This window comes from Erpetoichthys calabaricus, chromosome 5, assembly GCF_900747795.2.
Source record: "Erpetoichthys calabaricus chromosome 5, fErpCal1.3, whole genome shotgun sequence".
NCBI lineage: Eukaryota > Metazoa > Chordata > Cladistia > Polypteriformes > Polypteridae > Erpetoichthys > Erpetoichthys calabaricus.
The window spans coordinates 191,511,237-191,535,548 of NC_041398.2; the positions used below are offsets into that span (position 1 = coordinate 191,511,237).

At 39.5% G+C, this 24,312-nt stretch overlaps 1 protein-coding gene across 3 annotated transcripts in view; it reads right to left on the minus strand.

The window, feature by feature from the left end:
* The window catches only part of trpm3 (transient receptor potential cation channel, subfamily M, member 3), a 971,875-nt gene that overhangs the window by 157,291 nt on the left and 790,272 nt on the right, over positions 1-24,312 (minus strand). For 2 of the 3 annotated variants that reach the window (XM_051927388.1, XM_051927386.1), the window contains exons 7-8: positions 12,509-12,683; positions 8,280-8,403 (exon numbers count right to left, since the gene is read on the minus strand). In XM_051927388.1, coding sequence (XP_051783348.1) covers positions 8,280-8,403; positions 12,509-12,683 — 299 coding nt within the window. Of the gene's footprint in view, positions 1-7,553; positions 8,404-12,508; positions 12,684-24,312 lie in introns of those variants that run through there. The other variant, XM_051927387.1, reaches the window with a different exon arrangement.

Sequence of the window (24,312 nt, forward strand, 5' to 3'; positions counted from 1 at the left end):
AATTCACTAGTTAATCCATTTTCTTGACATGCTTTGTCCAAGACTGGTTTGCAGATGGCCAGAGTCTGCCCAGAAGCACTGGGAATCAAACAATAAGAAGGCACACGCAAACACAGAATGAATGCAGATACTTCCATGAAAACTATTGAAGGTTAGTTCAGTGCTTGTGTTAGTTAGTTGTGTTTGTTCAGTGATTCCACAGTGGGGGCTGCAGGTTGGGTGTTGGGGGGTGTTATCAGGTTATAGTTTCTGTTATAAATGTTTAATAAAATTTTGTTTAATTTTCTACTTTGAAATATTCAACAAATAATTGATCACTAAAAAACTGTCTCCAAAAAATATTCTGTTTTCGGTTTGCCCTTAGGTTCCAACTCCACCTTTCTGGAGATATCCATTGACTACAACCAGAAGTACTACTGACGATTTTTCTTGGTGTCACCTAGCTGTAAATGCATGAATGACATTCGAGACTTGCCCCCAAAAAGGTTTTTAAGCTCTCACATATAAATAGAAGTCACTTTGTTCCCAAGAAAGAAAAGAAGAGGAGCTCTGTCCAAGTCAGTAGCACACAAATGGTTTTGGCTTGAGGCGTTTATGAAGCTGTGCCAAGGAGACCACAGAAAAAGTGAAGAAAAATAAAGAAGCCATTAAAGCAAAGTGAGACTGAATAATAAACAATGGAGTATATTTAGAATGAGTTAACCTTTGGTGTCTGGCGTCATAGTCTCCCTGTGGCTTTTTAGATGTCAGATCATACTATACATTGAAAACCCCAGCCAAACTCTGCGTGTCCGTTGTTTTGATTTAAAGCCACAGGTGGCAGAGCTACAGTGTAATCCTCCATCCAGACTACATTCCATGCAAACTCACAAAAAGAACATAGATACTTATGCCCTGAAATAGATAGATAGATAGATAGATAGATAGATAGATACTTTATGGGTCTATTTAACTTGCACTCAGTCTGTAATTATGTGTTAATTTATTTTTGTGTCAGGAAAGGGAAACATACCTGTAGGGAACTCAAAGAAAATGAATCCAGTAGGTGGCTGTTCCTATAAGAAGTTGTTTATGTCTAGTGTGTAAATGTTTTGTAACTGTCCTTTTGTATGTATGAATATCACTTCAAATTAGGTCACTTCTCATTAAAAGATGATGGAATGGGAAGGTGGTAACACTGTATTTACCCTTACAGGTGATTGAACTTCCAGTTTTTCCTCACTTGTCTGTCCTGGTCATTTGGATTTAAAACACCACCTAGCAAAACATGACAGCCAGTTTGTTTCTTCCATCTACCTGCATATCAACAGTTTGATCCAGTGTACCACTTTAAACACATCCAGACATCAGCCATCCACAGCTCAGCAATTTACCATTGTTCATTACACTTGTTGCTTCATGATACCGCATAAGCAAGTCAGTAAGGTGGACACCTGAAATATCATTTTGTACAGTGCTCCCACAGCTTTCTGCGTCATCACAAATTGCATGGTGAGAACATTTTGTTTTTGTATTCTTATAGATTGTGCCATCTTCCATTGATTTTTTTGTCACCTAGATACAAAAGGTAAACTTACTGACAGGTTCCTGCCAGAGTTATAATCTCAGCAAAACTTTCATTAACTGTTTAAGAACCAGATTACCTTTTTTGTGCATTGGTTGTGGAATTTGTCTGTATGCTTTATTCATTTTATAAGTATATGGATGATGAGGTTTTGCTTTGGGTTATGGTTTGTTTTGTGCAGGACTTATGATACCTTTTAGTCTACATTTATGAATGTTTGTTTTTTATACATATTTATCTATGTATATCTGTGTTTAGTAACCTTTACATAATTTGATTTATATTTAATTTGAATTCTATTTTTACTTTCATTCAGTTACCTTTTGTCTTTCTTTTTGGTAGAGATGTTGAGGTGTAAATGGTTTGGAATGGCTAAATCTGAACAAAGTCATATTGAACTGGGCAGTGTGGTGTCTTATTCAAGTTTTTTTGAGTTGCTGTAACCTATTTAGTCCTTAAATTAATTCAATAAATATGGGGTTACAATATAGTGTTTCTATCTATCTATCTATCTATCTATCTATCTATCTATCTATCTATCTATCTATCTATCTATCTATCTATCTATCTATCTATCTATCTATCTATCTATCTATCTATCTATCTATCTATCTATCTATCTATCTATCTATCTATCTATCTATCTATCTATCTATCTATCTATCTATCTATCTATCTATCTATCTATCTATCCCACAACATGAAAGCCACCTGACTATTATTCTGCAGGTCCCATTTGCCACCAAGATGTTAGCAGTGGATCCTTTAAGTCCTCTAAGTTGCAAAATGGGGCCTCCATGCATCAAACTTGTTCTTCCAGCACATCCCACAGACACACAATTCAATTGTGAGCTGGAGAATTTGGATACCAAATCAACACCTTGAACTCTTTGTCATGATCCTCAAACCATTCCTGAGAAATTTCTGCATTGTGGCATTGTGCATTATCCTGCTGAAAGAGACCATGAAGGGATGTACTTGGTCTGCAGCAATCTTTAGGTAGGTGGTATGGGTCAAAGTGACATTCACATGAATTCCAGGACCCAAAGTTTCCAAGTAGAACATTTCCCCAGAGCATCACAGTGCCTTGTTGGCTTGCCTTATCCCCATAGTGCATCCTGCTTCCATTTCCTCTCCAGGTAAACAACACACACACTCGGCAATCCACATGATGTAAAAGAAGAGTTGCTTCAGTAGATCAGGGTGCCTTCTTCCATTGCTCCATTGTCCAGTTTTGATGCTCACGTGCCCATTTCAGGCACTTTTGGCAGTGAACAACGTGGGCACTTTGACCAGTCTGTGACTTAGCAGCCCCATATGCAGAAAGCTGAAACCTATCTCTCATGGCCAGCATTACGTTTTTCTGCACTTTGTGCTACAAGACCTCATCTGTGGGATTGGATCAGACGGGCTAGCCTTCATACACCACGTGCATCTATAAGTCTGTAACTGGTTGTCCTTCCTTGGACCACTTCAGATAGGTACCAACCACTGCTATAATGGGAACACCTCAGAAGACCTGCTACTTGAGATATGCTTTGACACACAATTTGGCCCTTGTCAAAGTCTCTCAGATCTTTACACTTGCCCATTTTTCCTGCTTCCAACACATCATCTTCAAGAACTGATGGTTCTATATCTGATGGTAATATATCCCACCTCTCATGATATTCAATGTTATTCACTTCACCTGTAAGTGGTTGTAATGTTCTGGCTGATTAGCGTGTATATACCAACTTTTCCTGATGCGGGTCATTGTATATACAGTATACAGTGTTTCACAAGCTTTTGTTTAGGTAAGAATACAGGGTGTGACACCACCACTAAGAGTTTCTGTTTTCTTTAGAGTGGATCAAGTAAAGCAGCCTCACAGCTTGAGAAGCTTTACACCTACCCTTAACCTTTCTCAGCACCTACTTCTTTGTTTTTTTGATTTACTTTTTCATTGGGCATTAAACAAGGTGTGTCCTGGAGCCCCAACCCTTTTTCAATTTTCAATATATATATACAGTAAATCCAGTATGGTTCAAAATTGTGTAATAATTAAATGTGAAATCTTCTAAGGGACTACTTTTTTTGTAGTCACCGCAGGTACAGTATACAGTGTAAACATATATAATGGAGTTAGTGTAGTGCTAATACAAGTGTGCATCTGCAAATAAAAAAATGTTAATTTCCACACAGAAAAGGAAAAAAGTTTAAAGACACAATGTTTTTGTTATATTTTTTTCATCAAGTGTGCAACTAAACAGAAAAGATCAGATAACACATACAGGAGGGAACAAAACCATAGCAAATTAAAGGAGAAAAAGTAAGAGTAAGTGAGAAAAGGCTGCCATTAGAGAAAATGAAGGGAGAAATTGAAATGCTAGTCAGTCATTGAGACCTGGAAAAATATGCAATTTCAGTGTGAGAATGAGCTTACCTTCTTTTCTTTTCTTTTTTGAAAAGTGTGTGTGAAGCCCTGCAGAAGAACACAAAGAGAGGGAGATCACTGTGGCCATGATCAAGTATTGTAAGATCTTTGATATTAATAGCCCAAACATGCTTTCTAAAACTGATTCAATATATATTAGGCAACAAGCTTTTTGCCAGTTTAAAAATCTTATTTATTGCATTTCTTGTATAAAGTATCCAGCTATGTGATACAGCAGGTCTGCAGCTCAAAATAGATGTCCAGTTTTTAAACATATAATGGCTGCACTTGCAGCTTAAGGAGGGGGCATGGTAGCGTGGAGGGAGCGGTTCCTGGGTGCGATGCAGACGTGGACGTTTCTGCACTGAAGTGCACAGGTGCGGGATCACCCATGTCCGTAATTGATGCTGGGAGCTGCTAATTGCCACACCTGTGCCACGTCCCCATTATAAAAAGCAGAAGAGCAAGTGCTGAGGGGTAAAAAAAAAGAAAGAAAGGAACAAGAAAGAAAGAGATGGAGGTTAAGGGAAGAAGAAGTCAGGAGGCATTGAGAGCCAGTGCTGGAGTGAGCGAGAGAGCAGGCTCACTGAAGAGAAACAGGCAGCTGGGAGTAGACCTTCGTAAGGAGTGTATAGCCGAGGAGGAGGCAGTTGGAAGTGGTCGCTCCAGCTGAGTGATTTCAAGGAGCTGCAGTGACCAACAAGGTAGACGGCTTGCTGCGGGAGTCAGGGAGGCTTGGGAAGGTTGAGCCCCAGCATGAGTGCCCTGGCTGTTGGGGGAACCCAACTCTTGGTTCGGCAAGACAGCTGTACGTAGCCAGTGGATGGAAGCTGCAGGTAGGGTGACTCCCATGCTGCAAAGCCCGTTGGGATAAGCAGGGGAGCCGCCAGGTAGAATGAAGGCTTCCAGCCTGTGAATTTTAACCTCGTTTTAAAAGGATTTATTATGGATTTTAACCTCCACTTGTCACTTGTGGTTTTTATGGATTAATTATTTATGGAACTTTGAAGCGCTGCACTTTGGACACTGTTTGGTTTGTTTTTAAGAAAAGCACTAATACTTTTACACCATCCCCTTGCTCCCAGTGTGATTTGTCCCCATCTGCCAGCTCATCTGGTTACATTACCGACGGTGTTGGGTTCGAGAAGCTCCCCAAATGGGAAGACGGAACTTGGAGCAGGACTCACACCGTCACAAGCCATCTGCATAGCTTAAACAGGGAGATGACTAGCAGACCAGACTATTTCAGGGAACGCTTTTCAGCCGTTAAGATCAAAGACCTTAGTAGAGCACCTTACATCCCTTGGTCATAGCCACACTGATATCTCTGTTTGTGTTATTTCAAATGGCTTCAAAGACATTTTTTAAAGATCAGAGGAAGGTCAACTCTTTCTCAGCCTGTGGCCACATAACATCCAGGTCTTAGTAAACGAGTAACGTTTTAATCTTTCCCTTCATCTTCTCCAATGGCAGCCTTTTCTCACATAGTCTTACCATTTCTCTTTTCGTCACCTCGGCTTTGTTCCATCCTTCCTCTCCCATGTATATTACCTGCTCTGTCCTTTTCAGTTGCACACCTGAAGGCTTCACAGCTGAAATGTTGTGTCTTTAACCTTCTTTTCTTTTCATTGTTGAAATAACTTTTAACCTTTTGTTCCTTTGCATATGCACAGTGATGCAGCCCTATACTAACTCTGTTATTTACCTATACACTGTATGCATGCAGTAAGTATAAAAAAGTATTCACCACCTTGGAAGGTTTCACATTCTATTAGTTCACAGCATTGGATCACAGTAAATTTACAGAGTATATCACAAACACTGTCAAATGAATACAACCAATATTAGCACAATTGTAGAATAAAATAATAGTTCTCTTACTTCTTCTTCTTCTCCTCCTCCTGGTGTGTTTCGTCTTCTGCCTCCTGACTCTGGTCCCTGAGATGAGGTGGGGAGCTCCTTTTAAGCTGGATACTGAAAGTATTTCCCATGTTTGGGCAAAGTCCAGAGTTGATATTACTAAATTGGGGGAAAATTTAATAAAATAGGGATGGTCCATCCCTGTAGCTCCCCCTAGTGGCACTCGTGACACCCAGCAGGGCTGTCCCAAGGGACTCCGATTCCTAGCATGCCCTGAAAGCAGGTAAATGGAAGTAGTGACATAGGAGCACTAGTGTCTATCAGTTTGGGGGAGTAAACAGTCTAAAACAGCTATTTCCCTCGTCCCTTCTATTATTCCGGCCACCCTTTCTGGTAAGGAGTTACTTGGTTGGAATGCTGAACAATCCCACCTGGCACTTAAAGTATATATATATATATTTATATTGTGATGGACAGCATGCATGAGCACACATCCCAGCCAGGATGGTGCAAGGTTCCTTACTTGGTCAGGAGGCCAGCCATACAGAGGCAGGAGAAGAATGGCAAAGATTAGTCTCCTTGGGAGGCCAGTGTGATGGAAGGACAGGGGAACACAACCTGGCAGGGCTACATGCACCCCCCCAACACTCAAGGTGGTAGCCTCCCTGGGCAACATTCCCTTTACAGACACCTGCAAGGCATGTATTTATACAGTATTTATATATATATTATTTATATTCAGTATTTTTATATATTATATATAGCTTTACATATATATAATATATATATATATATATATAGAGAGAGAGAGAGAGAGCGAGAGAGACCATTTGACATGTAAATAAATAGGATAAAAATAACTGGCAAAATTGTAAAATAGTACAAAGTATTTTCTGTTCTATTTCCCAGCAGTGAGCCGCAGTTTGTATTCCTTCAGTTAGTAGAGAAAAGTGATGACTTGCACAACCGTGTAACATTTTTAGGAAAGGAAAATTCAATTTTTCACATAGTTTAGGTTCAAGAGGACTTGTAAAACTGTTACAGAGAAGGTTTGAGGTCAGGGCAGTGCTATTACATTTTTCTTTTTAATGTGCAATCACAAAACTGTCCAAACCATCTGCTTAGTTTAAGATCGACTGTATGTTCTACGTGACCTTTGATCCTCCCCTAAATGGGTGACATACGGAGCAAATAAGTGGTCCTTTTTTAAATCAGCATAGTTATGACATTTTCTTAGAGAAATGTAATTGTTTATTTGAAGGAAACTTTTTTAACCTTGCATTTAGCATTTAACCCCATTTCTGTTTTTACACGGTACTTTCATTATTATCTTTCTTGTAGCTTAGACTGAATGTTAGTTGTGTAGAACGCATACTAATTTCCTTTGAAATGGAAACAACTTATGAAAGAAAATGAAACACACATAAACGTAAAAACACTACAACATTTATTTAAACAACAAGTCACATTCAAAGACAGACCATATAAAATACACATGTATAATGTACACACTGAATATAAATTCAAGAAACATAAAATGAATAATGTATACAATGTTAATGATAGACCACTACAATATTTGTTGCAGTTGCTACAACCGTATTAATACATTAAAAAATTAAACTTAGCTATAAACAGTAAGTATTTATTTTAAGCAGTATACAGTACATTTAACTATAGTGTACAGTATAAAGGAAAACATTCTTTAAGGTCCCGTCAGGAAATCAGTGTCTAAAGCTCTAAACCATTTTTATTTTAGGCCTTAAAAGTTAATTAGGCTTATAAAAATGTGTCTTTTTGAATATATGCATTTGTTAGAAAAGCAGCAACAGAAATTAACAAGAACAAACAACTGTTATGGCTCAGTGACACAGTAGTGCATTATGGGTTTTCTGTGATTAATATACAAAATGAAGATGTCTCTGAGATTATAATTAACCTTAGGCTGTCAGCGAGGATGGTGATTTTAATGGCTCTATGCGTGGGGCATGCTTATCTGTTTAGTTAAAAGTGCGATGATCAGTTAATAAAGTTAGCATTCAGTAACAGGTAACTCCTAACTTCTGGAGAAGCTTGGCAAGCAATGCTAGCACTCTTATGTGGATAAAGAGATTATTAGCAGACAGCATTATACTGAGAAATGTCATCTTTCATAAATGAAAAGGTGAAACCAGCAAAGTGATCAGGTTAGAAAAGGTAAACAGGTTTGTGCAAAACTGAACACCACAATAAATGTAATATCAAAGATCAACTCAACTATATCAAAATGTCCACCTTTGACATTACATTATTATATGATATGCAGGATGCAAATCATGCTCATATTGTAATCATATGAGAAATATTGTGTGTATTTCACAGACCCATAATGAACATAGAATGGATCAAAAGAAAAAAAATCTCTGATACGAATGATGTTGAGTAATCATCAGCACTTACCAGCTCTTTCTTCTTCATGCACTCCATCAGTATGATAAAGAGGTGCTGAGCCTGTGTGCGGCTATAATTAAAAGTCTTTTGGATTGTAACCAGGAGTTGGTCCCTCAAAGATTCATTGATGACACTGGAGAGAAAAAAAAATATTATGATAATAGTTTTTTTTTATAATGTGCAATTAATCAAAGACAGACTGTTTTGTAAATGCGTTATGTTGAAAGAGTAATGTCTCGTCATTGGTAGATTCTTTCTTTGCAGCTACATGGTGGGTTTTAATTTCTTTTCTCATTCTCTCAGTTGTGTCTTTTAAAAAAATGGTGGTCGGGAGTCCAAAATGACGGGAACTTTCACCACTGCTCCCCAGCAAAACACAGTACAATTACTATAGGAGGTAGATATGTAATATACAGTATATGCAATTATATTTAATATTAATTAGCACTGTTCTTTTAGGAATAAAAAACAAACTATTATAGCAACACTACTGTTACACAGCAAGACTGAGTACAACACATTTTCTTTAAATGTTGGTATTAGTGGTTGCACAAACAAAACACTCTCTCATGGTTCCTTGGCACTGATGTCTAAGAACTAACAAAAATTAAAAACTAACAAAAGTTTTCTTCTTTCTTTTAAATCTCAGTGGATTTAATTTGGCTTTTTGACACTGATCAACAGACTTTCTAATGTCAAAGTGAAGACAGATCTCTGTTTAAATTAATTATAAATATAAAAGTCAAAAAAAAAAACTGATCATGTCAGTATTGACCCCTATATGACATACCTAAATTATCACTCGTGCCAGGCATGGATCTCTGAACAGTCTGACAGGTCCCAAGGCCGGGGGGATTCTTATGAAAATTAAACTTTCTGAGTCTCAGAAGTCAACCACAGATACTGTGGTAAAGATTTGTGGCCCCCTGGCTAATATTGAAATTCCAGGGGTCTTTTCGGACCCCTGTGAAATGTGAGAACACTGAACCATACGTTGCCTCTCCCTCTTTATAATGGCATTATAGAGGTCTTTTGATTAACCCTTTCCAACTTTTGTATGTCCCGCCACCTAAATGCCATTTACACCTCCTTTCATGGTGTGTAAGGGAAGAGCAAGAAATTGGCAGAATTCATGATGAGTCATAAAATATTGTAATAGGGTAGCATAACAAACCTGGTTGTTTCCAACATTGCCTTACGCTGAGGTGGTCAACTGACTTAATCAGATATGTCTTGGAATTGGCATGATATTAAAGACTGTTAATCAGCATCAAAAAAAGTCAAATTAATTGTGCTGTGATTCAATGTTATATAAAAAATAAAATGTGAAAACCTCCAGGGGATGAACACTTTTCATGGACTCTTTATAATCTTCCTGCCAACTTCTGTTCTTTCCTTCTCTGTTGAAGTTTCTTCTATCTTTAGGATCATAATTGTTTCAGTGATAGGGTAATTTTGATATTCCAATGTTTTTTATCCCTTTGGAGTTATCCCTTCTCAGATTTATGTTGGATCTCTTCATCACAGCCATTTCCATGATTTCAGAAGGACTTCTGTTAAAATATCCCTTTGTACTTCTCATTGTAGTTTCTTATCTTTATGTGATCGCAGGATGTTCCAGTGCCCAGTTTTCAAAGTTTGCTTTCTGTTTTTTTTTTCAGATGTTCTTTATTGTTTTTCACCAAACTGGCTTTACTGGGTTCCATTCAAATGCATCTTTTCCTCGGCATTTGGGTAAATGACCTTTGTGAAAAGGAGACGTTTGTGAACGGACAAAAACTCCCTGAAACCTGTACTGTATATGTGTACTCTTGGTAAAATATAGGCAGTCATAAATAACTCTTGATCAGGTATTTTTTTTACCATGCAAACACCATCTATATCTAACTACTTTTCTTATTGTTGTAGACAACATTTTTACATCTAGAAAGCTTAAATATTGGTATGTTTTAATTAATGTTTTTTCCTTTAAAATCCAAATGTTTTACACTGGTTTTCTCTTTGGGTAATTTGTTGATTTGGTTTCATCTCTGTGTTTATCTTCTTCTTCTTCTTTCGGCTGCTCCCGTTAGGTGTTGCCACAGCGGATCATCTTCTTCCAAATCTTTCTGTCCTCTGCATCTTGTTCTGTTACACCCATCACCTGCATGTCCTCTCTCACCACATCCATAAACCTTCTCTTAGGCCTTCCTCTTTCACTCTTGCCTGGCAGCTATATCCTTAGCATCCTTCTCCCAATATACCCAGCATCTCTCCTCTGCAAATGTCATAACCAATGCAATCTCACTTCTCTGACTTTGTCTCCCAACTGTCCAACTTGAGCTGACCCTCTAATGTATTCATTTCTAATCCTATCCATCCTCGTCACACCCAGTGCAAATCTTAGCATCTTTAACTCTGCCACCTCTAGCTCTGTCTCCTGCTTTCTCGTCAGTGCCACCGCCTCATACCCAAATAACATAGCTGGTCTCACTACCATCCTGTAGTCACTTTCACTCTTGCTGATATCAACCAGAAATTTGTAGTCTCAGCCACAAAGACCTTTCCTTAGGTTTATAGGGTTATTATTGCCACGTGTCCAGAGTACAGTAAAATATTTGCTTGCATCTGCTAATCAACATTCAACATTTCACCAATCTATGGGAATTTTTGGGAAAGTATACAAAAGAAATTAATTATACATTTGTGCTAGAATTGTTTCCTAACTTTTCAGGGCATATAACGTGTAATTGACGTGCCACTGTTCACTTGGACGGTTATTGCTCCTAGGCCAAATTGTGAGACATCAGTCAGTATTCTGTGTTCCCTTGTGGGTCATTAAACTTTATTACTTGCCCTTCCATTATACATCTATTTAGCCTTTGAAAGCTCCTTTCGTCCCAATGGTTCAAGACCAATCTCTTTATCAGTTCAGAGTTGGAGGCTTGAGGAAGGTGTCCTGCCGGGATCCAGAAATGGCTACAGGGTCCCGAGCCTAGGGGTAGTACAGATGATTGGCTCAACTGCAGGTTAGGCACCTCCTTGTCTGCAAGGACCCAATTAGGGTTAAGCTAAGGAGACGTCAGCTTTTAAAGGGTTGCACCAGGGCTCATGTTTTTATGGATAGCTTCCTGCACTGTGTTTTTAACCTCATTTTAATGGATTATTTGTTAGTTTTTAACCTCCACTAGCATTCCGTTTTATTGGATTATTCATATTTTGAACATTTGGAGAGCTGCACTTTTGAACACTGTTTTGGTTTTTCATGGTTTTGATAAAAGTATTTGGCACCTTTAAGCACCTACCCCTTGCTTTGTGTGAGTGTCCTCATCTACTGGCTCATCTCTCGGGAACGTTATTAGCGGTGGAGTGTTCCAGAGGCTACCAGGATGCAACCAGTAGCATGGAGCCGACCCACACCATCACAGGTGTATGAGAATCAAGTCAAAGCAGGAAACTCCTGCCAAGTCACAGGAGATGTGATCCATTCTGCTTATTTGACACCACAGCACTTACCCAGCCAAACAATGCACGAAATGCATAGCAGGGTTCATCCTGATCTCAAGACTCTAACAGTGTGTTCTAATGGCATGTTCCTTTTGTGGACACAACATGCTGTACCTGCTTCATTTAAAAGTGAATGCGTTCAAATGTACATCTTACTGCTAGCTACAGACCTGTTATTGACAGCAGCAGCTCTCCAGTTTCAAAGCCAGAAGTTCTTATATGTGTTTTGGATTTGTTATTTATTATATTATCTACTTTTAGTCTACCTGAAGGCAAGATCAAATGAAGAAGGACTCTCCAGTACAGGATTGCACCATTGTTGTACATTACGCAGTACTAAAATTTTTTTGGGAAGAGGGAGTGAATCCCGCTGAAATTCATACTAAAATGTTGACTTAGTACAAAAGTGAAAACAGCATGACTCAACAAAAAAATATAAATGGGCAGAAAGGTTTAAAGCGGGAAGAACAAGTGTAACAATAAAGCTTTATCTAGTTGGCCATCACAATTGCGTACGCAAACCCATATCTACTTGGCGAATCAACTATGAATTTGCACATGCCATGGTACTTGATGACACTGGGGTACTGTACAGTTTGCTCAAGATGGGCACCCAAACATCTGTCTAGGTATCGTTTTCTAGGCCACTCATGTGTGGTTTGTGGGACTGTCTATTAGGTCCTTAGAATACAGTAATGATCCCATGTGTTCTTGGCTATAGGTAGAAATACTGTATACAGTTGTTTACTTACCCTCCTTCTTCTGAATATTTATGCCCAAAGGCCAAGATGTCTGAAGCCCTTCCACTGCCATCACACACGACCACAGGCACAGGAGGAGTGTCTCTTAGATACTCGAGAACAATGGAGATCACGTTAGGTCCTCCTTCAACAATGAGAGCAACCACTGGAACCCCTTGTCCAATTCCTGTGAGTACAATGCAAGACAAAAGATTTACCACTCACACACAAAAAGCACAACTTTTCTGAAAAGGTTATTTTTATGGTGTATAAAATTTACAGATTATTCTCTATATTTTGCTCAGTCCCAACAAGATGAATTCAGATGCAGGACACTTGTATAGGCATTATAATAAAAAAGGCATATCCTCTTCCTTTCACCTCACTTTTATAACAGTTGTTCACAGCATAGTGCTAAATTGGTTTTATAGCCTGAGAAAGGAAGACTTGCTGATACCTCAGGATATCCAGACTTTACTATCGATCTTATTTTCTGTTACTTATTATTGTTCTTTAATAAATATTAACTTGTTTTCATCTTTCTATGCTTTGTCTTAATGTATAGAGTGATTGAAGTAATAAGGTAGATTTCTTTGAGCACCTAGTGCAGCCGGAGATTTGCCATACGCTTTGTGCTGCGAGGTTTATTAAGACTACGTAAGAGCTCTATCTAAAAGTAGGGAACAGTACGTAAATTAAGGCATTCTTGGCTGATAAATGGCCTATAGTCAAGGATGATGAGCCTTTGTATGTCTGAATATTTTCTTGCAGACCATAATAAATATTTAGGTCTGAGATATATTTAAAACATTGTATGTTGTTTTTGCCGATAATAAGTAAATCTCATGAAGTGCTTAAGAAAGTGACAAGTTGTGCTATTCATAAGGCACTTGTGTGGTTTAAAGTGCTAGTGATTAACCAGCTGTGTGTTTGTTATTCATAGGGCACTGTTGTGGTTAGGGTCTGAGTGTTATTATTTAGGGTGCGGGAGTATACCAATCTGCGGCACGGTGGTGCAGTGGTAGTGCTGCTGCCTCACAGTTAGGAGACCCGGGTTCACTTCCTGGGTCCTCCCTGTGTGGAGTTTGCATGTTCTCCCCGTGTGAGCGTGGGTTTCCTCCGGGCGCTCCGGTTTCCTCCCACAGTCCAAAGACATGCAGGTTAGGTGGATTGGCGATTCTAAATTGGCCCTAGTGTGTGCTTGGTGTGTGTGTGTCCTGCGGTGGGTTGGCACCCTGCCTGGGATTGGTTCCTGCCTTGTGCCCTGTGTTGGCTGGGATTGGCTCCTGTGTTTGGATTCAGCGGGTTGGGAAATGGATGGAGTATCCAATAACGAACTTGACAAGTGTAAGGGGTAAACAGACGATAACACAGTTATTATTTATATCACATATTTTTAAATCCAGTTTTCTCCATCTGAAGGCAGTGTTATGAATTTCTGGAGTTGTCATACTGCTATACTTGGAGGAGATCAAGCACAGATGCCAGTACATTCCATCTTAAATATTCAATGGAGACACCACAAGGAGACTGCAGACAACAAGGTGGGCTCTTCCTGGAATTTTAGCAACGTGAGTAGCCTGTTTAATTGTGTCTGTTTATTTGATTGTAGATTACACAAGAAAGAGACAGTAGATTTCGCCGTGTATCCCCCCCTAACATTATAAAAGCTCAGTTTCAACTGTAAATGAGGCAAACAGTTTACCCTTAGAGAACTCAGTTCATAACTTCAGTTGATATTCACAGTCATCCTCAGAGCAGTGGCACTCAAGATAGCTTTCATCTCTGTCTCTGTCTCTTTCTCTCTCTTTTTGTTCTTTTCTCAATCAGTGGCCAAATGGAACACAAGAGGTTAAGAAGGGCTTCATACTTCTGGTTAAGTTATAAAAGGGGCATAGCTATATTGCTAATTACCAATGGGGTGTAAAAACTGTGCCTACTTTGAACTTCTTTTAATTGAAATAAATATCACTGGTTTTCTGCGGTGGGTTGGCACCCTGCCCAGGATTGGTTCCCTGCCTTGTGCCCTGTGTTGGCTGGGATTGGCTCCAGCAGACCCCCGTGACCCTGTGTTCGGATTCAGCGGGTTGGAGAATGGATGGATGGATGGATCACTGGTTTTAATTTTTGAGTACCAGTGGTTGTAACAGCTAAACAAAAACTGAAACTAAAATGAAAGGGTTTATTGTCTTGTGTTAAAAAAGAAATCTAGTTGTGGATACATAGTTATTAACCTCAATTTAATGAACAATTATTTTAAATTCTTTTTAAGAAAGAGACTTTCCTTTATTTTCATGTAAGCTCAAATGAGGAGCTTCCACAACATCCTGTCCTGTTACATCATCAAATGATGTGAGTGCAACAGCAGTGCAGCAACAGCAAGGTGTCATTAGAAACTGGCACAGTTCTGAAGAAATTTCAATAAGTCGATTTCCTTTGTCACTTGGGACATTTATCAAGAACTAGAATTTCAATACCAATACCAACATGACTTCCAAACGGTACCTATTTTTATTTTGAATGAAGTTCATTTAATTAAGTACTCACCAGTGCACTTCCTCTCTTAGTTTGTGCAGTCACAATTCTAAGAAGGATGGAATGATGCAGGAATAAATGTGAGTCATACTATATCCTTCTCAACATTTAAATTTAGGCTAACATCTGAGGATAAGTCATCTAGCGAAAAAGTTTTAAAAGAGAATTCTGCCTCTGATTTTTCTTGAATACTGGTGTTGGTTTTTCTTTTCTTTCACTTTAAAAACAAATGGGCTACTGATGAAATAAAGAATACATTAATTACAATCTTGTTTGATGTTTAGATATTTAAATCTCAGCTGCTCAACAATATATAAACAAAACTGACCTACCTATTGAGCATGTAGCTTGCTTGTCTATATGTTTCTACAGAGGAGCATACAGACACCACATTAAAATCAGCTTTACTTGATGTTTTGAGCATCATAGAACCAGAGTCTAAACTTAACCTAATAGTAAATCACCAAACTTCCATTTATTTGGAAGTATAAATCATGTTAATCTATTAAATATTATAATAAATGCAGCAAATTAATTTGCTTCAAACTCATTATGTGTTCATTCTTACTCCATACATTTGTCTAAACCAGGGACCAGTGACTTTCTAACCATCTTCCTCAGTTCAGTTTCATATCTAGCTTGATTGTATTTTATTCTGCATCACTATTATGCAACACACATATGAACAATTTCAACACTATTACTGTATACAAGCTACAAGTTTTTATTACAAAAAAGATACATTCAAAATTAAATATATTTTAATAAATACCATTTCAACTGCAAGTGAAGTATTTTGTTACAATCATTTTTCTTACATTGTAATCATTTGGAAAATGAATCTATAAATCTTAGCTTGTGTTGGAAAAATATTTTTTTGAATGTGAAAGAACAAATTTAAGAAACAATTCTAAACAATAGTTTCATGTTCAACAAGAAAATTATAAATGCTATAAATTATTTTTTTTACTTTACTGTTCCATTAAAAAGCATGTGACGCTGTAACACAGTGGGTAACAATGCAATTGTATGGTATGAAGTTCATTGTTCGATTATAGGATTGTTGTGCTAGAGAAAGTGGGCATTCCCCATTTTGCTAGGCTTTAGTGGCACACCAGAGCTGTTTAGTAAGCAGGTTTAACAGGGATGTAGACATCCAGCTGCACCTTTCCCCACTTACATTCCAAACTAAGTGACTAAACTCTTTGTACCAGGACCAGCCTGTACTTCATCTGATAACAAAGGTGTAAATCAGAATTGCACTGATATCTTTCCTGAGGCCTTTTTGCAGAGCCAGAACGTGCAAAATCAACTCAAACAAGAACCAAGAACTATACATCAATAAATGACAACTCTGATAGACACAAGATCTCACCCATGAGGAGATCCTGTTTTTGTAAATGGAAGTTACATGAGACGATTATGAGAGGTTCCACCTTTCTTCATAAACTAGTTACACATATCCCATCTGTGGAATGCCATAAACTCTTGTTCTCTCTCAGGTGGCTTTCTCAAGGGAACTCCCATGGGAGCTCTGCTTAAACCTACACTCTGAAACTAAAAAGCTATGAGCTACTCATCTTTGGAGCTGACAGACTTCTCTTTATGAGCCTGAGAGAGAGCTGAGATCCAGTTTGCCAGGCAAAACAGTAAACCAGTCTGAAGGCTGAGAAGCAGCCATTACTTCAAGAGGGCTACTTCAGCATCTAAACTCTTATGCTGGAAATGGTAATGCTTTTTCTTATAAAGTAACTTATGAAGGGCCTAACTAAGGAAAGCACAGAATACTACAAACAAAGGACCATGTCGCAAAGAGAAAGAGTGCACTCCAATATAAGAAGAATCCTCCACTTGAACTTGGAACAACAACAGCAGCAACTCCATATAACATCGGACATCACCCGTTAAAGACATGTTATCATAAAACCATTTATCTGTGCCAAGATAAAGTAGAACACTATATACCAAGTAAGCAGCCATCCTCTCTATGTAATTATATGTTGTCTGTCTAGTCAGTCTACATCCTATCTTATATATATCTATATATATGCAGTTATCATATTTCTATAATACTTGTGTTTATCAATAAATTTTATTATTCTTTTTCTTAAAACAAATGTGCTTCAGTTACCTTGATACTGTATAAGGCTAAAAGTCGGAGGTCACCTCCTAAAACAGAGAAAGGTAAGGTAATTAAAGTAAGGGCCTTACCAAATTATTTGATTAATTATCAGTATTGCTAAAACTGATAATTAATTGAGTGAAATCTGACCCCGTTTTTCACATTATTATGACTGTCCCTAGGTGGGCAAGTTAAAATTCAGCTTTCCATTTCCTACAGATGACTACAGTTTTGCAGACTCATTTGTCATTTGCAGTAAACTCTGGACTACTCTGATGTGAATTTCTTTATACAAAATGGGTAGAAGCACAATAAGTTATCAAACGTTTAATTTGTTTCTGTATTTAAAGGATGATTAACTGTAGTCAATATAATTGCAATGATAGAATTATGTGATGCTAAATTCAAATCTTTTTTCAGATTTCCTAAATGAATCTTTAGAGTATGACTGTAAAAAATAATGAAATCAATGTATGTATATTTGTTCTACATTTTTATGGCTGTAAATTTATCCATTGCATATTACCCATGCTCCTGAATTTATTTAGGTTGTACTTCATGTGCTTTTTTACATTATTCATCTGTTAAACAAGCAATCTTATTCCAGTACATTTTTATTTGTTTGTTGCCTTCACCTTTTGCTGACCTCATTGCAGATGCTACAGATGAGCCATCTGGGAGTAAGAAATGCAGAAGCCGTTCACTACTCTCTGTCTTCTCATTTTGTTCTCTCCTTTTGGAAAGCAATTAATTAGATTCTTTTTATTGTAGAAGGAATGTGAGGCAGTAAGGGGACAGTTTGGCTGTCATTTTGACGTGAGGCAGGAAAACAGCATGCTGTTAAACATTTCCAGGTATAGTACAGTGGTGTGAAAAACTATTTGCCCCCTTCCTGATTTCTTATTCTTTTGCATGTTTGTCACACAAAATGTTTCTGATCATCAAACACATTTAACCATTAGTCAAATATAACACAAGTAAACACAAAATGCAGTTTTTAAATGATGGTATTTATTATTTAGGGAGAAAAAAAATCCAAACCTACATGGCCCTGTGTGAAAAAGTAATTGCCCCCTTGTTAAAAAATAACCTAACTGTGGTGTATCACACCTGAGTTCAATTTCCGTAGCCACCCCCAGGCCTGATTACTGCCACACCTGTTTCAATCAAGAAATCACTTAAATAGGAGCTGCCTGACACAGAGAAGTAGACCAAAAGCACCTCAAAAGCTAGACATCATGCCAAGATCCAAAGAAATTCAGGAACAAATGAGAACAGAAGTAATTGAGATCTATCAGTCTGGTAAAGGTTATAAAGCCATTTCTAAAGCTTTGGGACTCCAGCGAACCACAGTGAGAGCCATTATCCACAAATGGCAAAAACATGGAACAGTGGTGAACCTTCCCAGGAGTGGCCTGCCGACCAAAATTACCCCAAGAGCGCAGAGACGACTCATCCGAGAGGTCACAAAAGACCCCAGGACAACGTCTAAAGAACTGCAGGCCTCACTTGCCTCAATTAAGGTCAGTGTTCACGACTCCACCATAAGAAAGAGACTGGGCAAAAACGGCCTGCATGGCAGATTTCCAAGACGCAAACCACTGTTAAGCAAAAAGAACATTAGGGCTCGTCTCAATTTTGCTAAGAAACATCTCAATGATTGCCAAGACTTTTGGGAAAATACCTTGTGGACTGATGAGTCAAAAGTTGAACTTTTTGGAAGGCAAATGTCCCGTTACATCTGGCGTAAAAGGAACACAGCATTTCAGAAAAAGAACATCATACCAACAGTAAAATATGGTGGTGGTAGTGTGATGGTCTGGGGTTGTTTTGCTGCTTCAGGACCTGGAAGGCTTGCTGTGATAGATGGAACCATGAATTCTACTGTCTACCAAAAAATCCTGAAGGAGAATGTCCGGCCATCTGTTCGTCAACTCAAGCTGAAGCGATCTTGGGTGCTGCAACAGGATAATGGCCCAAAACACACCAGCATATCCACCTCTGAATGGCTGAAGAAAAACAAAATGAAGACTTTGGAGTGGCCTAGTCAAAGTCCTGACCTGAATCCAATTGAGATGCTATGGCATGACCTTAAAAAGGCGGTTCATGCTAGAAAACCCTCAAATAAAGCTGAATTACAACAATTTTGCAAAGATGAGTGGGCCAAAATTCCTCCAGAGCGCTGTAAAAGACTCATTGCAAGTTATCGCAAACGCTTGATTGCAGTTATTGCTGCTAAGGGTGGCCCAACCAGTTATTAGGTTCAGGGGGGCAATTACTTTTTCACACAGGGCCATGTAGGTTTGGATTTTTTTTTTCTCCCTAAATAATAAAAACCACCATTTACAAACTGCATTTTGTGTTTACTTGTGTTATATTTGACTAATGGTTAAATGTGTTTGATGATCAGAAACATTTTGTGTGACAAACATGCAAAAGAATAAGAAATCAGGAAGGGGGCAAATAGTTTTTCACACCACTGTATATTGAAATAACACCTGATTTTCAAAGTTTATTTAAAGGAGACTAAGTGGAGATTTTAGAAATAGCCATTTACCGTACTGCATCAGTTTTTGAAACCTTCATATGTTACAAATTTTTTAAACAGGAGCACGATTTGGTTCATCTTTGCCTTGTGCACCATGTGACAAGGACAAGTTCTGGACCTAACAAATCTGAATTGGCTTGTGTGGGTTCAAAAACAGATGGGCAGATCTTTTGTGAAATTATTATCAGCATTTCAGCAAGGAGGTGTATGTCTCCACAAATTATTTGTATTGATTAGAGAGCTACGGTATATGATAAAAAACTAAACATTTAAATCAGAATTAGCTCACGTGCAAAGCTACAGTAAGTGAACCATGAGGCCTAGTAGGTCAGGTGAGCAAGGCTAGGTGCTAAAGAAACTATAAACCAGTCAAAGAGACAACCACGAAGTGTGCAATGAAAATTAAATTATGGAGGCCACTGCACTCTGTATTATATGTACTGTGTGTATAGAATAAGTAAAACTACTTTTACTATTCTTAAACCTGTATTTTTTATTGATTTCAACTAAATTGTTGAAAGGCTGTATAAAATTTGAATTGCTCTTTTCCATTCCCATTTGCTTGTAAAAAAAAAAGTTATTGGTTGTATTTTGGCTGAAAAGATGTCCCCATAGACCTGGAAATTGTGTTTTTTGTGTAATGTTGAAATTAGAAAAGCATCCCCTCAAGCACTTAATGTTAACAGCAGATAAACACAGCTTCTTTCAATAGCGACTGTAGCAAATTGAATTCAGCCAACATCCTTTATAACTGATACAATGAATTTAGAATATATTCATACTTACACACCTCAGGGCTGTTCAGTCCATTTCCAGAGTTTATCCTAACAGTATTGGGTGCAAAGAGGGAACAGCTCTGGACAGGCTACCAATGCAGCTCGATGCCAACTCACATACTCATAACATCGTTGCCAGGTCAGTTTGGAACCATTAATTAACCTGAACTACCTGCCTTTAGGGATTTGAAAAACACCCATGAGGACACCGGGGGAATGTGCAGACTCCACGTGGACAATAATCAGGCCTTGAATTCAAACCCATTACACTTGATCTGTGTTTGTAGTGGCACTACATGTTGTGCCATCCATCAAATGTTTAGTTTAATTCATCTTATTCCTTTACAAGACCCTGATCTGTGGTCAGGCTCAGAGTACTACACAGATTTACAAGTGTAAAATGGAAGTAGTAAAATGAAAAAGCACAATTAAACTTTTAAGGGCAACAGGGTGATGCAGCAGTTAGCGCCGGTGCCTCACAAATCCTGTATCCTGAGGTTTTTATCCCATGCCTGACTCATTTCTATGTGCTGTCTGTAAATGCTCCCATGGGGTTTTCTCTGTTTAATTAGATTTTCTTCCAATGTCCTAACATTATTCAAAGTTATTGTCTGTTTTTACCTGCATTTTTATTACTCTTTAATTTAATATTGTTTTTTGTATCAGTATGCTGCTGCTGGATTATGTGAATTTCCCCTTGGGATTAATAAAGTATCTATCTATCTATCTATCTATCTATCTATCTATCTATCTATCTATCTATCTATCTATCTATCTATCTATCTATCTATCTATCTATCTATCTATCTATCTATCTATCTATCTATCTATCTATCTATCTATCTATCTATCTATCTATCTATCGTCACACACGTGCGCATGGGAGGCAGCTAAAGGGCTTGAGTGACGGCAGTTCTGAGGCATGCCGGGATGTGGCAGAGTGCACTGACTCTTCTTCTCTCTTGCCTGCAGACCATTCCCAAGAGATTCCATCTGGCTATCTTGACATCATTTCCGGGACCGAGGCAATGGAAGGAGACGTTACTGGCTCTGGTCCCTCTGACATCACGTCCGGGCTCGAACCAATGGATAAAGAACATGAGCCTGATCCTTATGACCTCACTTCCTGTTTTCCCCTTTAAAACCCTGCCCTTTTTCCTAATTCCTCAGTCTTGTTCTGGACTCAATTGTATGCAATTGTCCGTGGAAGGACAGGGATCTCGATCCCTCCTCCGGCCAGCCCCGCTCACTCTTTGCTCACACCCACAGCCTTAACTTCGGTGCGGACTTAAGTCCCAGACAACGGCAGGAGCTGGAAACAGTTATCCGGGCCGTTCGGGAGGTAGTCAGTGAGAACCCCGGACGGACCTCTCTGGTTGAGCACGACATTGTGACAGAGCCCGGGGTTATTGTCCGAGAACGCCCGTATCGTCTTCCCAAGGCAAAAAGGGCTGAAGTGGAGCTTGAGATCAAGCACATGCTGGAACTAGGTGTGATTGAGGAAAGTCGTAGTCCCTGGTCCAGTCCCATTGTGCTCGTCAGTAAGCCTGACGGGAGTTGGAGGTTTTGCAAAGACTTCTGTCAGCTTAATCAAGTCTCCCAATTTGATGCCTATCCAATGCCGCGAGTGGACGACCTCCTCGAGAGGCTTGGACAGGCTCGATATTTGACCACACTTGACATGACAAAAGGGTACTGGCAGGTTCCTTTAACGGACTCCGCGAAGGAAAAAAACGCGTTTAGTACCCCTAGCGGACACTGGCAGTATCGTGTCCTTCCATTTGGGTTACACGGGGCTCCAGCAACCTTCCAGCGTGTGGTGGACAAAGTGCTCTGGCCTCATAATTCATACAGTGCTGCCTACCTGGATGACATGGTCATCTATTCCAGCACATGGAAGGAACACCTACAGCATGTCCAAGCGGTATTGCGGACACTTGGTAAGGTCGGGCTCTGGATTAATCCCAAGAAATGCTTCTTTGGATTAAGCGAGGCCAAATATTTAGGCTACCTGGTGGGTCGGGGTACCGTAAGGCCACAGTGCTCCAAAGTAGATGCCATTTTGAAATGGCCCCATCCACAAACCAAGCGGCAGGTCCAAGCCTTTCTCGGGTTAGCGGGGTACTACCGCCGGTTTGTACCCCGGTTCTTGGAGAGAGCGGCGCCCTTGACTGATTTAACAAAGAAGAGGGCCCTGAACATTGTGGTATGGACTGAGAAGACAGGCGCTGCATTTGGTGACTTAAAGCAGGCCCTTACGTCCGCACCTATTTTGATGGCACCTAACTTTTCTTTGCCTTTCATCCTCCAGACAGACGCTTCGGACACAGGCCTGGGGGCAGTGCTGAGCCAAAGCGTCGATGGTGTGGAGCACCCCATCATGTTCCTGAGCTGGAAACTGTTAGACCGGGAGACCAGGTATGCAGCGGTGGAAGGGGAGGCTTTGGCGATTAAATGGGTGATTACTCAGCTTAGGTACTACCTGTTGGGCCAGGAATTCACCCTTGTCACGGACCATGCACCCCCAGTGAATGGCCCTGCACAAGGAGTCGAATCCGCTGGTCACCAGGTGGTTTCTTGACCTACAGCCATATAAGCTTTCGCTCATTCATCGCCGAGGCTCTCTCCATGCCAACACTGATGTTCTTTCCCGAGTTCACGACCTCTCGGTTAGGGTCGCCCGACTCGACGTGTCTGGGCTAAGGGGGGGGCCTTGTCACACACGTGCGCATGGGAGGCAGCTAAAGGGCTTGAGTGACGGCAGTTCTGAGGCATGCCGGGATGTGGCAGAGTGCACTGACTATTTTTCTCTCTTGCCTGCAGACCATTCCTGGGAGATTCCATCTGGCTCTCTTGACATCATTTCCAGGACCGAGCCAATGGAAGGAGACCTTACTGGCTCCGGCCCCTCTGACGTCACGTCCGGGCTCAAACCAATGGATAAAGAACATGAGCCTGATCCTTATGATCTCACTTCCTGTTTTCCCCTTTAAAACCCTGCCCTTTTTCCTAATTCCTCAGTCTTGTTCTGGACTCAATTGTATGCACATCAGTGCTGTTATTTCATAAGAAAACGACTTTGCAGCCAGGATACCAGATTATACGGGTGGCTGCCCCAAACCTTTATCTGTGTATGTCTCGTTCTTGTGACACTATCTATCTATCTATCTATCTATCTATCTATCTATCTATCTATCTATCTATCTATCTATCTATCTATCTATCTATCTATCTATCTATCTATCTATCTATCTATCTATCTATCTATCTATCTATCTATCTATCTATCTATCTATCTAAATTGCCATTGTGTTAGGGTGTGGGTGTATTTATGACTGGGCCCTGTGATGAACTGTGCACAGTTGGTTCCTGCCATGGCCCTCATGCCACTGGGATAGGCCTGTGACTGTCCGGGTTAGCTCCATGCTACCATTTGCCTTTGGGGAGTCTCTTGCACCTAGATCCTTTATACTGTAACCAAGAAGAGCCAGTAAAATAAGGACACATTCATATAGCAAGAGGTACAGTAGGTGCAAAAAAGTGCTCAGTGCTTTTAGTAAAAACAATTTAAAAAACAAACAGTGTTCAGATAAATAGTGCAGTGCTCCAAATCCAATAATAAATGAATAATCCTTATAGCAAGTGATGGTGAAGGTTAAAACAAGTCCAATAAATAATCCTTGAAAAGCCAGGTTAAAATTACCAGGCAGGAAGATGTCCTTTAAAAATCCCGGTGCGTCCCTTTAAATTAACAGAGGAGATGTCCTGCTGACAGGCACAGCCCACCATCTTTTACAGGTCTGGGTCCCTGCTATCCCATGGCTCCCAGCTTATT